This window comes from Salmo salar, chromosome 24 (genome assembly GCF_965601325.2).
Source record: "Salmo salar chromosome 24, fSalSal1, whole genome shotgun sequence".
NCBI classification, from domain to species: domain Eukaryota; kingdom Metazoa; phylum Chordata; class Actinopteri; order Salmoniformes; family Salmonidae; genus Salmo; species Salmo salar.
In genome coordinates this window covers 43,133,262-43,150,105 of record NC_138314.1, presented here as the reverse complement: position 1 = coordinate 43,150,105, position 16,844 = coordinate 43,133,262, and the positions used below count along the sequence as shown (strand labels likewise).

Below are 16,844 nucleotides of genomic sequence, written 5' to 3'. Positions count from 1 at the left end.
GGGGTGGAGAGAAGAATTAGTAGGCTTTCTGAACACCCCCGGGGGGGGGGGAGCTAATTTCCTTCAATTCTACAAATTTTGCCATGGGGTTGAAAGAAAATGTTGACCGTTTTGAATCTAACACCATGCCCAAACGCATCTGCATGCGGCAAGTTTTTTGGGGGGTCTGGGGGCCCCTAGTTGCCATGGAGCCCTAAGCGATCGCATATGCCTAGGGCCGGCCCTGGCACTATACAAAGAATAGGTGCCATTTGGGTATAAAGTTCAACTTAGGGAAGGGAAGTATTGCGCTTCAGTGACAAATTCCGTGACTTGCTCAGTTGAAACGAGCAAAGAATCATTGAGATCCAACTGGGTTTTCTATTCCTAATTCCCTGTGTCCATCACATTTAAGTTGATACGAGATCCCCTAAGTTGAATGTGAACTCTACTTCTTCTCCCCGCCCAGTCATCCCTGTACACAAAGGGCTAACATCTACCATCACCCGGGCAGAGAGAGAGGGAGAAGAGGAAGGAGCTCCTGAAGGCTGAGGAGAAAAGGAAGAAGATGTAGGATTACAGTGGAGAGAGCAGTCCCTGTTTAAAAAACGGACTCATCAGAAACTGAAGGAGGAGAGGGAGAGGATGAAGGAGCAGTACCTAAAAGAAAGCAGGAGAAATGGCTGGAGCAGATGAATCTGGAGGCTGATGAGCAAATCCAGAAGTTCAGCACCCAGTACATCACCCGGTGTCCAACCACCCAACACAGCCACGACTACAACCAAGGTCAGGAATTGCCGGGGTGGGACATAGGCCAACAGGTAAGCCAAGAGCCCGTTGGATCTGGAGATGGCCTAGCTCTGGTCCAGGGCATTATATGCGGCTGTCCGTAACGCCCTGGACCAGAGCTACACATTACCCACCTCTGGCCATCATGGACAGTCAACTCATCACATTCACGTATTGTTAGTCACAGATGTGTTAGTTGTGTGATTAAAGACAGTTTAATTGAGCAGAAGTTTAATTATTATTTTAATATTGTAGTAAATTGTCTGAGTTCACTTCCTAAATAATGTGTTGACATTCCTTTGCTCCCAGCTACCAGCAGGCAGAGATGGAGGTTCAGTTCCTGAGAGAAGAGAAGAAGACCTGTACAGAGAAGGAAGCCCACATGCTTGAGTTGAGGGGAAGGATCGAACGATCCGAAATCAGAAGAAGGAGATGGACAGACTTCAAGTGTGCCTCTGGGAGGAGGAAAAGAAGAAGAGGAATGGTGGAACGGAGAAGGACGAGATGATTGAACAATTACAGTCTGAAACAGACAATCTCAGAGCCCTTTTAAAAGACGAAAGGAGGAGAAGAAGAGTAAAAAGGTGTATAATGAAAGAGTGGAAGGCTGAGATCCTGAGAGTGAGGGAGCCAGAGGGCCAGAGGAGCCAAAGAATGGGAGGAGAACCAGAGAAAAATGCAGAAGATCAACAGACTCAAACAACTGCAGGAGCTGCTGATGGTGGACCTACAACTGGCCCACGTAAGACATGTCATTGTTATTATTAAAAGTCTTTCCTTAACATTAACCCTTACCTTAACCTCTGAAACTCTACCTAACCTTTACCTGAACCCAACCCTAGGTCCTGAACCGAACCTTCATTTATCTCAACCCCTATGCCTTTCTTCTGCTGGTTGAATATCAACTTCCTTATTAACATCATTACTGTTGTTGTTGTTGATAACTGTATGTGTGCAGGTTGTAAATAATTGCATTAGTGAAACAATTTTCAGGAGTAATTTCTACAAGCATAAACATCAGTGGCAGCATTGTTGTAACATCACACAAATTGCAACTGGAATTTCATTTAGCTTCAATCAGAGAGAGAAGATAATAGAAGCAAACAAAACAGATGAGATTGCGGAAGAGGAAAGAAGGGAGATCCTTGAGAAGTACAAGAGGGGTGAGTTAGAGAACACTGAAGAGGAGAAGGAAGATGACAAGGAGGACCTTGTCCCACCCTATAAAAACAGCCGAAGGAGAGCTGTGGGCTGGGTGAATAAGAAGTGGGAGAAGAGGAACCTCAAAAAGATCGAGAGAACGTATCAGAGAGAGGCTGAGGAGGGCTATAAGATCGTCCATATAGGTAAGACCTGTTTTCCCTCTGCTTATGACCTCATCCTCTTTAGTCTCCTCTACACATATAAGTTCCACACCAGTCATCATGTTGCATCATTGTTTCAATATAAAACTACTGTCCAAAATGGTCAAGCTGATCTGGTATCAACTTAAATGTAATGTACACAGGGAATTTAGAATGGAAAACTCAACTGGATCTCAATTACTCTGGTCTAAAGTAGTGCATCATAGCCTTTTGGGGCCCTAAGAAACATTTTGTTCAGGTTTTTGACTACATTTCCTCCAAATCTACACTTTGCAATGGGGCGTAGGGAACATGTTGCAGTTTTTTAAACAAGTTTGCTGCAATTCTACACATTTTCCCATGGGGTGGAGAGAAGAATTAGTAGTTTTAAAGCTAATTTCCTTCAATTCTACACATTTTCCCATGGGGTGGAGAGAAGAATTAGTAGTTTTAAAGCTAATTTCCTTCAATTCTACACATTTTGCCATGGGATTGAAAGAAAATGTTGACCGTTTTGAATCTAACACCATGCCCAAACGCATCTGCATGCGGCAAGTTTTTTGGGGGGTCTGGGGGCCCCTAGTTGCCATGGAGCCCTAAGCGATCGCATATGCCTAGGGCCGGCCCTGGCACTATACAAAGAATAGGTGCCATTTGGGTCTCAAGTTCAACTTAGGGAAGTATTGCACTTTACTGACAAATTCCGTGACTTGCTCAGTTGAAAAGAGCAAAGAATCATTGAGATCCAACTGGGTTTTCTATTCCTAATTCCCTGTGTCCATCACATTTAAGTTGATACGAGATCCCCTAAGTTGAATGTGAACTGTACTTCTTCTCCCCACCCAGTCATCCCTGTACACAAAGGGCTAACATCTACCATCACCCGGGCAGAGAGAGAGAGGGAGAAGAGGAAGGAGCTCCTGAAGGATGAGGAGAGAAGGAAGAAGTTGGAGGATTTCAATAAGCAGTGGAGAGAGCAGTCCCTGCTTAAAAAATGGACTCATCAGAAACTGAAGGAGGAGAGGGAGAGGATGAAGGAGCAGTACCTAAAAGACAAGCAGGAGAAATGGCTGGAGCAGATGAATCTGGAGGCTGATGAGCAAATCCAGAAGTTCAGCACTCAGTACATCACCCGGTGTCTAACCACCCAACACAGCCACGACTACAACCAAGGTCAGGAATTGCCGGGGTGGGACATAGGCCAACAGGTAAGCCAAGAGCTTACCTGTTGGATCTGGAGATGGCCAGCAGGAGTGGTCAAGGAGGCCACAGGCAAAGAACCAGCAGGGGGGGGGGGCAGAGAGCCAGCAGCTAGAGGCTCCAGAAGAGGCTGAGCCAACCTCCAAGAAAAAGAAAAAGCCAGGCATCTGGAAGAGTTAAGATTAACATTCTAATACTAACATTCTTAGGTAACAGGGTTGATGTGTTATAATTCACCCACCCAGTGGTGATTGTAGCATGTAAATCTTGGTGGGGAAAACTCCCCAAAAATGTTTTAGATACATGCCAGCAAAGCCACTACACAACACAACACTAATCAATACATTAATTGCACTATAACTTTGACAAACGGTGCCCACAAACTGTTAGGGTCTACATAAAGCTGTCCCAACAGCAGAGCTTTCTTTTCAGCACCATGGAGTGAATCCTTTTTAAAAAACATAGCTGATATGGCTGACTTGCTTAAACAAATGTGGTTTCTACTGACAATTTAGATGTACAAACTATGTAATGAAGGGACGACGAGCGGCGATCCGTAATTTCGATTAACTTCTTAGGGCTAGGGTCTATTTTTCTTAATTCACACCTGACTGACTTGCCCAAAGTAAAGTAAGCTGCCTGTTACTCAGGCCCAGAAGCCAGGATATGCATATAATTGGTACCATTGGATAGAAAACTATTTGAAGTTTGAAGAAATGTTTAAATAATGTATGAGACTATAACACAATTGATATGGTAGGAGAAAATCCAAAGAAAAACCAACCAGAATTTTTTTCTTTTGAGATCCCATGCTCTTACAATGGAAATGAAATATTAACTATACATATTATATTTTAATTACATTTTAGGGTACCTGAGGATTCAATAGAAACATATTTTGACTTGTTTTAATAAAGTTTAGCGGTAGCCTTTTGGATTCCTTTCTCTGCATGTTGAACGAGTGGATTACTCAAATTGATGGCGCCAACTAAGCTGACTTCTTGGGCTATAAAGAAGGATTTTATCTAACAAAACGACCATGCATGTTGTAGCTGGGACCCTGTGGATTGCAAAACAAAGGAAGATTTTCAAAAAGTAAGTGAATATTTAATCGCTATTTGTGATTTTACGAAGCCTGACCTGGTTGAAAATTATTTTGATGTGGGGCGTCGTCCCCAAACAATCGCATGGCATGTCTTCGCTGTAAAGCCTATTGTAAATTGGACAATACAGTTAGATCAGTGGTTCTTAACCTGGGTTCGATCGAACCCCAGGGGTTCGGTGAGTCAGTCTCAGGGGTTCGGCGGAGGTCAAGACACACACCCGACTCATATGATTCGTGATGACACGCCCCGCTTGGCCATCATTGGCTGCAGGTGATCACGCAACATCGCTTGGCCTATCTGTGCTGCAGGGAATTTGGCGCGCTCAGTAGTCGAATTGTGACTGTCGTGATGGTACTTCGTGTGATTTCTTTCTTAATATTTTAATCCCTTCATACTAACTATGTCGAGCAAAAAAAGAAAGTGGTCGGACGAATATGTACAATATGGATTCACATGTATAACGGAACGTGATGAGAGTCAGCGTCCTAACTGCATGATTTGCAATGCCAAGTTGAGCAATTCTAGTCTAGCACCGGCAAAACTAAGAGAACACTTCCTTAAACTGCATGGAGATGGACAATACAAGAACACAACGCTCGCTGAATTCAAGGTGAAGAGAGCCAGATTCGATGAAAAGGCTACTCTGCCTGTTCTCGGCTTTGTACCCATCAACAAACCGATCCTCACAGCATCGTACGAAGTTGCTTACCTGATCGCAAAGCAGGGCAAACCACACACCATTGGTGAAACACTCATAAAACCAGCTGTGTTGAAGATGGCGAATATCATGCTGGGAAAAGCGGCTGAAGTTAACCCTTTCACACGTACCATCACACGGGGTGTGATCGTTCTACAGTGGTCCCTGAAGCGTACGATCACACCCCGTGTGATTAGAACACTAATTTAGAATGCTCATTTAGAACGGCCAGTTTCGAATTACGCAACAATCAACATTTGAGCTGGCCACACTTTTTTCAGAAACTATTTACACAAACAGTCCTTACGTAAACTATACCATGAATTAGCTAATAGCAATTACTATGTACAATTATTGAAAGTAATCCGACAATTAGTTTCAGCGCGCAGCTGGCCACACTTTTTTCAGAAACTATTTACACAAACACAGTCCTTACAAAGTTGTCCAGAAGGTGAGCAGTTTATTTTTGGATGCAATGTTCAGATATTCACAGAAGTATCTATAGCATAACACAATCATCCTAACCGGAAAAATGTAGGCTACATTTGTCCTAGCGCTGAGGAAAGATTGACGCAACACAAGCGGTCATATTTTCTAACTCTCGGCTGACATAAACTACACTATGAATTAGCTAATAGCAATTACTATGTACAATTAATCACATCACGGGTTTGCTCACCGTTGATCAAAATAATTGACTAAAACACTTTCTAGAAATCGAAAGTAATCCGACGATAAGTTTCAGCGCGCAGCCATGCATTTTTTTCCTCACAGAAACCGAAGATAATAACAGACAAGATGAGTCCGGTCTGTTTATAGTATGCACGTTGAAGGGGTGTGTCTACCGTCGTTCACATCCCACCATTCATTTCCAGAAGTCCTCAAAAAATGAGTGAACTCTTACTCACCTCATTTTGTTATAACATCTTTGGTCAGACGATTACGTGAAACCCAGAATGCATTGTATGTCAACAAACATGGCTCCATACACACAGCTGGAATTAGCTTAGCTCATCATAATCAGTATAACCTTCAAATAAGTATTTTACACACATAATATGTGCCCATTACAATCTATGCAAGAATCGGAATGCATGATTTGTCACCTAGAATTGAAAACGTGAATAAAACAGTAAATACAGAAATAATTACCACACAAAACATTTTCTGATGGTGATTTATTGATACAAGTGACGCATGCCGGCAGTCAATCACCTACCCTCTCACTCTGAGCCATTCAGTGTTGTTGTTTATGTATGTAGCTAGTGAGCTAAGCTGTAGCATTAGCAATGTCTTTCAAAAGGAGACAACTCACAAATGTGGAAATTCTGGAGATTTTTTAAAATTCTGACAATGAGTCTGAGTATGAAAGTCAGGAATCAGATTCTGACAGTGACAGTGAAGAGCTGCCCCCCAACCTTGTAGCCATTGAGAACCCTGAATCTGAGGTTCCCTTGTCCACTGACGAAGTACCAGGTCCCTTTGAAGATGCTGGTGGTGATGGAGGCAGACCGACAGTGGATGAAGTAAAAGAGTTCTGTGGTAGCTGGAAGGCCGCCAGTCATTTCACTCCTCCTGGCCGTGCTGTTTGCTTTGACGAGTCCCAGTCTGGAGTGCAACGCCCCTTGCCATTTCCAACTGAGGCAGAGTGCTTCAAGTTGTTTCTGACAGAGGAGCTCGTGGGAAACAATCGCTATGCCTTGGAGCTACAGGAGAAGAGAGAGCCAGGAGTGAGTGGGAAACTCGCTAAATGGGTGACAACCACAATTAGTGAAATGTATACCTTCCTGGTGACAGTCCTCCTCATGGGGATAGTAAAGAAGAACTCCCTAAGAGACTACTGGAGCACAGATCCTATGTTTGCAACTCCCTTCTTTGCCACCCTCTTTTCCCAAGACCGCTTCCTAATTCTGCTGCGATGCCTGCATTTCGTCAACAATGCTACTGCCATCCTAAGTGACCCGTTATACAAAATAAGAATTGTTCTTATCAGCCTGACATCAGCATTTGGTCGGGTCTTTGTGCCATACAAGGACCTATGCATTGATGAGTCCCTGATGTTATGGTAGGCTGGCGTTCCGTCAATATATTCCCTCCAAAAGGCACAGGTTTGGGGTCAAGTTCTTTGTCATGTGCGACGTGAAGACAGGATTTGTCCAGGATATTATAGTTTACACAGGGTCCACCACTGACATCAAACATTATGAGGGGCTTGGGGTGTCCGGGTCCGTGGTGATGACCATGCTGGCTCCTCATCTCGGCAAGGGACACACTTTGTACGTGGACAATTGGTACAGCAGTCCCACACTCTTCCAGCATCTGCTCTCCAACAGCACAGGGGCCTGTGGCACAGTCAGGTCGAACAGGAAGGGGATGCCGCCATTCGGATGCAGGAAGATGCAGAGAGGGGAGGTGGAGTTCCAGGAGAACGGTCAACAGCTGGCAGTAAAGTGGCATGACAAACGAGACGTCCATGTCCTCTCCACTGTCCATACAGCAACCATGTCGGGCCACAGGGAAGGTGGACCACCTGACGGGAGAGAGAAAGATCAAACCAGATTGTGTGCTAGACTATAACCTCAAAATGGGAGCCGTGGATAAGGCGGACATTATAAACAGCTTTGTGGAATGCACTCGGAAAACGACCAAGTGGTATAAGAAGATATTTTTCCAGCTGATCGACACTGCTATCCTCAACGGCAGCATAGTTCACCGCCAACTAACAGGTGAGATGATTACTGAACAAGGTATTTTTGTAATTGGATGTACAGTTCACATACAAATCCATTATGCAATTACAGTGACAATATCTCACCAACCTACCCACTGCCTCATCATCCTCTAACTTTCCTCATCCTCCCCACTCCCTCATAGGTAAAGTAATTACCTACCAAAAATACAGAGAGAACCTCATGAGAGAGCTGTTGGAGGAGCACCACACCCCTCGGCGCCCCTCCACTAGGGGTCGCCCTGCTGTAGACAATCCCCTACGCCTCACTGCACGGCATTTTCCCTGCAAAGTCCATCAAACTGCTGCTCAAGGTAGTCGCACACGGAGGCACTGCAAAGTCTGCCTGTCTGGCGCCAGGAGAAGTAAGCAGAGGAAGATGACAAAATACATGTGTTTAGCTTGTGATACACCTCTATGTATTTCACCATGCTTTGAGGAGTATCACATGCTCAAGCATTATTGAGCACATCTGCAGCAATAAGTGACTGACTGACCTGACAGGTGACCTGCCATGATACTATGCCTTTAGAGGTGGGGGTGGAAATGCAGTTGTTATTCAGTCACTGCATGAATATTAAATATGGGTTATGCATATTCCATTTTTTTGTCCTCTAGTAAAACAAATTGTTGTTGAACCAACTACCAATACTTCAATAAAATAGACGACTATTACATATTGGCCTATGTGTTTTCATCCAGTAAAACTGTTAAGGAGTGTATGTTAGCATACAAAAGCTGTCCTCAATCTTCAGCTGGAAAGATGTCCAGTTCCAGTTATGATATTGGCAAATACTGTTTGTGGTTTCTGAAAGTACAGAATAAAGAGGAATTATTAATTAGAATACAATATAAGGATATAGCAATAAAACAATATTACAAATAACATAATAAACACTGCTATAAAAATAGTTTATTGCATTGACAAAATCACAGATTTGAGTTATAACAGTAAGAAACTAACTTTTGAGCTCCACAAGGGGGCAAGGCAGGGCAGAACAGAGCTATGCTGAATAGACCAAATAAACAAACCATGGTCATATGTTTTATTTTATTTAACTAGGCAAGTCATTTAACAACAAATTATTATTTACCTATGATGGCCTACACCGGCCAAACTCGGACAACGCTGGGCCAATTGTGCGCTGCCCTATGGGACTCCCAATCACAGCCAGTTGTGATACAGCCTGGATTTGAACCACGGTGTCTGTAGTGATGAGATGTAGCACTGAGATGCAGTGCCATTGACCGCTGCGCCACTAGGGAGTCATAAGGTCAGGGTAGCTTCAAAATACAACACAAGCTAATACTTCTCCGACGCAACTAGGATTGTTTTACAGAGCTAATAGAAGAATGTAGCTAGCTACCTAAGCACGATTGAATATAACATAAAGGTTATAAAATGTGTAACGTTACCTCACGTGTCCGCGGTTATAAAGAATATACACAAATCTATTATGCTCCATACATACAGTACACTACAATTACAACATAATAATGCACTTACTTTGATAGAAACGCACACATTTCCAAAGTTATTACTAGTAACGAAAACAATGAGGGCAACAGATGGAAAATGTGAACACGTGTGCAGATCCTGTTCTGACGGGAGATTAGCAAATGTCTGCAGACCTGAACTGCACAAACAATTGGAAAGTGCTTGGGGAATTTTGTCCGGGTCAGAAATGTCCCAAAAATTTAATTGTCCGCAAAAGAAAAAAATGACTATTTTTATGTGAATGAATGAGGAGGCGGAACACACCTAAATTCAAACTGTTCTTAGAAAATAAAAACTTGTTAGAAAATCATTTGAAATTGAAGTTGAAACAGCCTATAAATAAAAACAGTCTGCATGCTTTGGTTTGAGGACAGCGCGGATTAAATGCACTGTTACGTATCAATCACATCCTGGAATGGAGAGAACGTTCGAACATCACGTGCATAAAAAAACTCACGCTGGGGCGACCGTTAGATATTTGGAACTCACGCGTGAAAGGGTTAAGTTATCCCAAATTCCTCTTTCAATTGACACCATTAGCGACAGAATAGAGGACATGAGCAAAGACATCTTGGCTCAAGTAGTTGCAGATCTGATTTCAAGCCCGGCAAAATTCAGCCTTCAACTCGACGAGACCACAGACGTTTCCAATCTAAGCCAGCTTGCTGTATTTGTGCGCTATGTGAAAGACGACGTGATAAAGGAAGATTTTTTATTTTGTAAGCCTCTTACGACAACAACTAAGGCAGCCGATGTGAAGAAACTTGTGGATGACTTCTTCAAAGACAACAATCTTTCGTGGGATATGGTTTCTGCAGTTTGTTCGGACGGAGCTCCAGTCATGCTGGGAAGAAAGTCTGGTTTTGGTGCGCTAGTGAAAGCCGATGCACCACACATCATTGTTACGCATTGTATTCTGCACAGGCATGCGTTGGCAACAAAAACCTTGCCTCCAAAACTGGCAGAAGTATTAAAAATTGTAGTGGAATGCGTGAACTATGTGCGAAATAGTGCTCTGAGGCACCGCATCTTCAGTGAGCTGTGTAAAGAAATGGGCTCTGAATTCGAGGTACTTCTGTACCATTCTAACGTTCGGTGGTTATCCCGGGGACAGGTGCTGAATCGTGTTTTTGCCGTGCGTGTGGAATTAGCCCTGTTTTTGCAAGAGCACCAACATCGTCATGCAGATTGCTTAAAAAATTCTGAGTTCATTCTCATTTTAGCGTACATGGCTGATATCTTCGCAGCTCTCAATCATCTCAATCAACTGATGCAGGGCGGTGGAGTCAACATCATCGAAGCGGAAGAAAACCTGAAGGCTTTTCAAAAAAAGCTACCGTTATGGAAACGACGAACAGAGAACGATAACTTCGCAAACTTTCCCCTGCTGGACGACTGTGTAAGTAAGATCGAAGATGTATCTGGAATCGGAGACATTTCTGTACCCGCGGAACTGAAGCAAGCAATTGCCACCCACTTAGATGAGCTTGCAAAGTCTCGACGGATACTTCCCTACAAGAGAGTCATATCCAGCATGTGTGAGACAGCCGTTCACGTTTAGTGTTGAGACAACAGATGTCATCGATGAATACCTCGATGAAATCATTGAAATTCAGCAGAGCCAGGTTCAACAGCAACTCTTCAGAACAACAACGCTCTCAACGTTTTGGTGTCAACAAATGGTAACGTACCCTGTTATTGCTAAGAAAGCTCTGGAGATTTTCATACCGTTTGTTACAACATATCTTTGCGAGCAATCCTTTTCGAGGATGCTGGACATAAAAACGAAGAAAAGGAACAGACTTTGTTGCGAAAATGACATGAGAGTGGCACTTGCCAAGGTGAAGCCGCGCATTTCTGAACTGGTCTCTGAAAGGCAACAGCAGAAGTCACACTGATTTGCAGTAAATATTCATTATTATGTTTTTGTTTTTGTGTGAAAATCATGTTTTAATGGTTTTGTTCTTTGAACACTGATGTTGATGCACGGTTCATTTTGTGCACCAGTAAAATATATATACCTATGTTTTGAATTTTATTTTTCCAATTAAGAAGGGTTCGGTGAATGCGCATATGAAACTGGTGGGGGTCAGTACCTCCAACAAGGTTAAGAACCACTGAGTTAGATTAACAAGAACTTAATATCAAATATTATTCGTGATTTTTAACATTTTATTTGCAATATATAAAAATGTCATGAAATGTGTAAAGTACTCATTGGCTATACATTGTGGGTGGGGGGTATGTTTGTATGTATGCGTATGACCCATAGACAATGTGTGTGTATATGTGTATGTGTATGTGTGTGTGTGTGTATTTATATATATATATACATGTGTATATATATGTGTATGTATATATAAAATAAATATATATATATATAAAAAAAATAATATATCTAAAATAAATGGAATGGAGTAGAATGTAACAGCAAACCCACACAGCGACCACTCAATCAACATATTGTGGATTAGAGGGAGCATGGCTGAGATGCATGTGTCTGCCACTCCACCCCACCCCCACATGAAAGAGCCTATTTGAGGCTGTTGAGGGGAGGGCAGGCCCACAACAATGGCCAGAGTGAAATGGAACAGCACTTCAACCTAGTGACTATGTTGCCTGTACTCTATATATATCGGTTTATTATACCTGGGCTCATACGTGAAACTATTCTAACTGAACTTTTTTCTTTCACAGTGCCACTGACTCAGATTGGGAGCCCCCAATGTCAAGGTGTCCATCCCCCACTGAAGCTGGTCCATCCAGCCGGACCCCTGCTGTCTCTGGCTCCACACCTCCTGGGCCATCTAGAGGTGGGAAGGCACTGACAAAGAAGCGGAGGAGGGGAAGTGTGCAACCTGCCAAGAAAGGGACAGACGAGTGGCACACTGTCCTCGAAGCAGACGTGGAGCCACCTCAACCAACATTTAGGCCGAAAAGGAATCCAGGACCACAGCTGAACATGACTGCAGGTTACAGCCCCCTTCAGCTTTTTCAGTTGTTTTTCACATCATCAGTTGTAGATTCTCTCGTGTCTAACACAAATAAGTATGGGGCGAAGAAGCAAGCAGGCAAAAAAGTAGCATGGAAGCCCATTTGCATTTCAGACTTTTTCTGCTACCTTTCACTGGTCATCTACATGGGGCTGGTGAAGCTGAAAACCCTGAGGGACTACTGGAAAACATCATCTCTCTACCAACTGCCTTTCCCCATGACTGTCATGTCATGCAAAAGGTTTCTGGTTCTCTCACAGGCACTTCATATCAGCGACCCAAAAGATGATGAAGAGAATGACAAGAAGAAAGGCACAGCAACATTTGATAGACTCTGCAAAATCAAGCCTCTCTACCTCAGCATTGTTGATGCCTGCAAGACCTACTTTCAGCCTGCACAGAACCTGTCCATAGATGAGAGGATGGTAGCCTCAAAGGCCAGAATCGGCCTCAAACAATATATGAGAAACAAACCGACCAAGTGGGGTTACAAGCTGTTTGTTTTGGCTGATTCTGTGTGTGCCTACACTTGCAATTTCTTTGTTTATGAGGGGAAGAACAGTTGTGCTACCGGTAAGGGACTTAGCTACGACTCTGTAATGGAGTTATTGGATTTTCAACTGCTGGGGAAGGGCTACAAACTGTTTGTGGATAACTTCTACACAAGCCCTACCCTGTTTACAGACCTGAAGAAGCGGCATGTGTGGGCTTGTGGCACCATTCGCAACAACAGGGTGGGCTTTCCGAAGACAAAGGTGAATGACATGCCTAAGCGCGCTGAGCGGGGTACCATGCGATGGATCCTTGAAGATGGCCTGCTCTTTGTAAAGTGGATGGATACCAGAGAGGTGTTGATGTGCACAACAGTCCACAAATCCTACAGTGGCGATAACGTAGTCAGGCGGGTGAAGAGCGCTAATGGGTCAGCTGCTGTGAAGGACTACAACAAGAGCATGGGCGGTGTGGACCTGTCAGATGCGCTGATAGGTTATTACAATGTTCTGCACAAGACGACAAAATGGTACAAGACTTTCTTCTACCATTTCATCGACATTGCTGTAGTGAATGCATTCATCCTACACAAGGAAATTGCTAAGAGCTGTGGAAAGCCCCCCATCTCACAGCTAGCTTTCAAAGAGCTGCTCATCAGGGAGCTTGCTGACTACAGCACCACTGCACCTGTCCCTTCTGCTCCTGCAACAAGTGTTCATCTGCCCAAATGTATTTCTGCAGGCATGGATGTGCCTCAGGGCAAAAAGGGCACAGCATGGAGGCGTCGTTGTGTTCTATGCAAAATGAAGTCCCCCATCACCTGCACCACATGCTTGGTGACCCTTTGCTTTACAGCAGAAAGAGACTGCTATGGCACATGGCATCAGCAGCACAATATTGTGTAGAGGACTGAGGGTCTTCCAAATATTGAAAGTGTGTAAATGGGGCCACAGTGTCTCCTGACCCCTCCTGTCTCAGCCTCTAGTATTTATGCTGCAGTAGTTTATGTGTCGGGGGGCTAGGGTCAGTCTGTTACATCTGGAGTATTTCTCTTGTCTTATCCGGTGTCCTGTGTGAATTTAAATATGCTCTCTTTAATTCTCTCTTTCTTTATCTCTCTCGGAGAACCTGAGCCCTAGAACCATGCCTCAGGACTACCTGGCATGATGACTCCTTGCTGTCCCCAGTCCACCTGGCCGTGCTGCTGCTCCAGTTTCAACTGTTCAGCCTGCGGCTGTGGAACCCTTACCTGTTCACCGGACGTGCTACCTGTCCCACCTCCACCCGGCACAGCCAGAAGAGGACTGGCCACCCCTCATAGCCTGGTTCCTCTCTAGGTTTCTTCGTAGGTTTTGGCCTTTCTAGGGAGTTTTTCCTAGCCACCGTGCTTCTACACCTGCAATGCTTGCTGTTTGGGGTTTTAGGCTGGGTTTCTGTATAGCACATCAACTGATGTAAGAAGGGATATATAAATACATTTGATTTGTAAATAGTTACCCGTATTTTTTGTACATTTATATAAATATTTTTTTCAACAATTTTTTGGGGGTGTGTTACAATACCATTTAGGTATTTTGTATATAGTTATTTGCTTCAAAATGTATAACTTCACCAATTTGGCCACTTGGGTACATTTTGGTAACTTGTGTGGGACACCTGGGTGACTTCATGCTAAATTTGATGTAGCACACTCATTCCGGAAGTTATCATTCTGAAACTTTGCACAAGTACTGTTGCCCTCTTATGTTTTTCACTGAAATTGTTCCCATCATCCTATCTGAATGATTGTTTTTTCTTGTTCATTTTAAAGATGATGCAACAACAATAAAAATAAAAAACTGATGTTTTTTTTCCCCTTGTATTATCTAAACCAGATATATTGTGTTATATTCTCCTACATTCAATTCACATTTCCAAAAACTTCAGAGTGTTTTCTTTCAAATGGTACCAAGAATATGCATATCCTTGCTTCTGGGCCTGAGCTACAGGCAGTTAGATTTGGGTATGTCTTCAGGCGGAAATTGAAAATAGGGGGGGGAACTGGAAGAGGTTTTAAGCTTTTAACCAATATAAGATACATGTATGTACCTAAATGTTTAATATCCATAATTTTTATGATTATTTATTTGAATTGCGCGCCCTCCAATATCACCGGAAGTTGTCGACGCCTAGCCCTAAGAAGTTTATAAGACCTTAATGAGCAAGCTAGGTCGGCTATACAGTGGTTCCTCCTTTAAAAGTTGCATCATACTGCGCCACACCTTGCAGGCTGCAGCAGCATTCTGCGGCGCATCATTTAATTGTCAGCCATTTTTTATGTTACTGCAAGCTAGTGCTAGTTTGACCAACAGAGGTCATCTTTGAGAAGCATTTGACAGTCTTTCATATTGGCATTACCATAGACGGGGAGGGCACTAGGGAGACCGGGGCTCAATTCCTCGACGGGGAGGAAGGAGTAGGCTGTGCTTGTAGGATGTTCCATCTGTTAGGATGGAATGGAAAATATGGCGCTGTACAAAGTAATGGTCGCAATACTGGGCTATTTAGCTAAAGTAATCCCTGTGTCGTGCGGACCGGATGGGAGACCAGGGTTCAATTCCCCGACGGTGAGGAAGGAGTAGGCTGTCCTTGTAATTAAGAATTTGTTCTTAACTGATTTCAATGTTGTCAAAATATAGTCAAAATAATAGTCAAAATAAAGAAAAATCAAGAATGAGTAGGTGTGTCCAAACTTTTGACTGGTACTTGCTTAATTAATTTGATTAATATTATGGTGTTTCTATTGCATAAAAAACAAAAAAACCCTCTGGGTAAATTCAGACCGTTTCGCTCTCGGAGCACACACTGGACGTTCGGGCCGAGGAGTAGGGTTGATTTGAGCGTTCTGGCCTTACAACAGGAGTCAAGCACCCAAGCTAACGTTGGCTAGCAACTTCCAGACACAAATGAGACCACTTTGACCATTTTACTCACCCTAGCAGAGCTGGTTAGGCAGTTTTCAGTCGTTGGTGACTGTGTTGCTGGAAACAATTGAATTGCGCATTTGTTTGCCGACGTTTACTGACACCGGCCATATTCAACGGGTGTTCTGAAATCGGAGTAGATAGCCAGAGCGAATTTATGAAACCACCCGAATGTCCATTGAGAACACACAACGACTATAACATTTAGCTAAGCTAAGAATGACGGGAATAATCAAGTCAATAAATGTTGGGTAGTTAGCCTATAGTTAATACACTGTCAAGTTTGATGTATAACTACTAACGTTAGGTAGATAGCTAACATACCGGTAATTACTGCTGTAATGATATGCTATGTGGTTCGTAAGGACAGCATAGCTAACAAATTGTCAGCCAACATAACGTGTAAGGTAACTTATTTGAAAGTCATTACTATTACATTGAGTAGCAAGCTACCGCGAGGACGCGCTCTATCGACACTGCGGCTTGAGCATGCTTTAGGTGCACAGTCGATAGCTCGCTGGACTTCTGGCAAGAAGGTTGAGGGTTCGAAACCCGCTCCCTGCTTGTTTCATTTGATGTTGTGCACAATTATCAGTTCATTATTTGGTTTATATTGCCCATTCATTGTCAGTTTGAAACACAGTAGTGCATTGGGACCCAAAAGCATAAGCAGTGCTCTAACTCCCCCTTGGTCGTTAGGGCAAATCTGGTCTGTGATAGCACGGGGGTTTTTCACACCTAGCTCGACTATTAGACTATTCTTTAGTAATGGTTGAATAGTCTATTGTTCAGCTATTAGCTCCCCTCCCCAACTTGCAACAAATGGATGTATTTTTGTCGAGAACAAAACTTAAAATAAAAAAAAATCTGAATGTTCTGAAAGCAAAAACAAGGCTTCAAAGTAATTTAAAAAAAAATTACAATCAAATGTTTTGTAATGGAGCGCAAAACTTTTCCAAAAAATATTTAGACAAATCTCCAATTTAATTTCGCTATCAACCACCCTCCATTTTGGCCAGTTTTTATAGTGTCAGTTTGGCTACTGTTGTAGAATAT

General features: G+C 43.2%; 1 protein-coding gene and 1 long non-coding RNA gene across 2 annotated transcripts; one reads left to right on the top strand and one right to left on the bottom strand.

The window, feature by feature from the left end:
* Positions 1-6,277: 6,277 nt before the first annotated feature.
* Positions 6,278-8,929, bottom strand: LOC145863980 (uncharacterized). The gene is made up of 2 exons (XR_014382568.1): positions 8,006-8,929; positions 6,278-7,644 (listed from the first exon to the last, which is right to left on the bottom strand). It is a non-coding gene; the product is annotated as an uncharacterized LOC145863980 (long non-coding RNA).
* Positions 8,930-9,646: 717 nt separating this feature from the next.
* Positions 9,647-11,626, top strand: LOC145863979 (protein FAM200C). Its single transcript, XM_082968718.1, has one exon. The coding sequence runs from the start codon at positions 9,756-9,758 to the stop codon at positions 10,899-10,901; it is 1,146 nt and encodes a 381-aa protein (XP_082824844.1). The 5' UTR covers positions 9,647-9,755; the 3' UTR covers positions 10,902-11,626.
* The last annotated feature ends 5,218 nt before the right edge of the window (positions 11,627-16,844 follow it).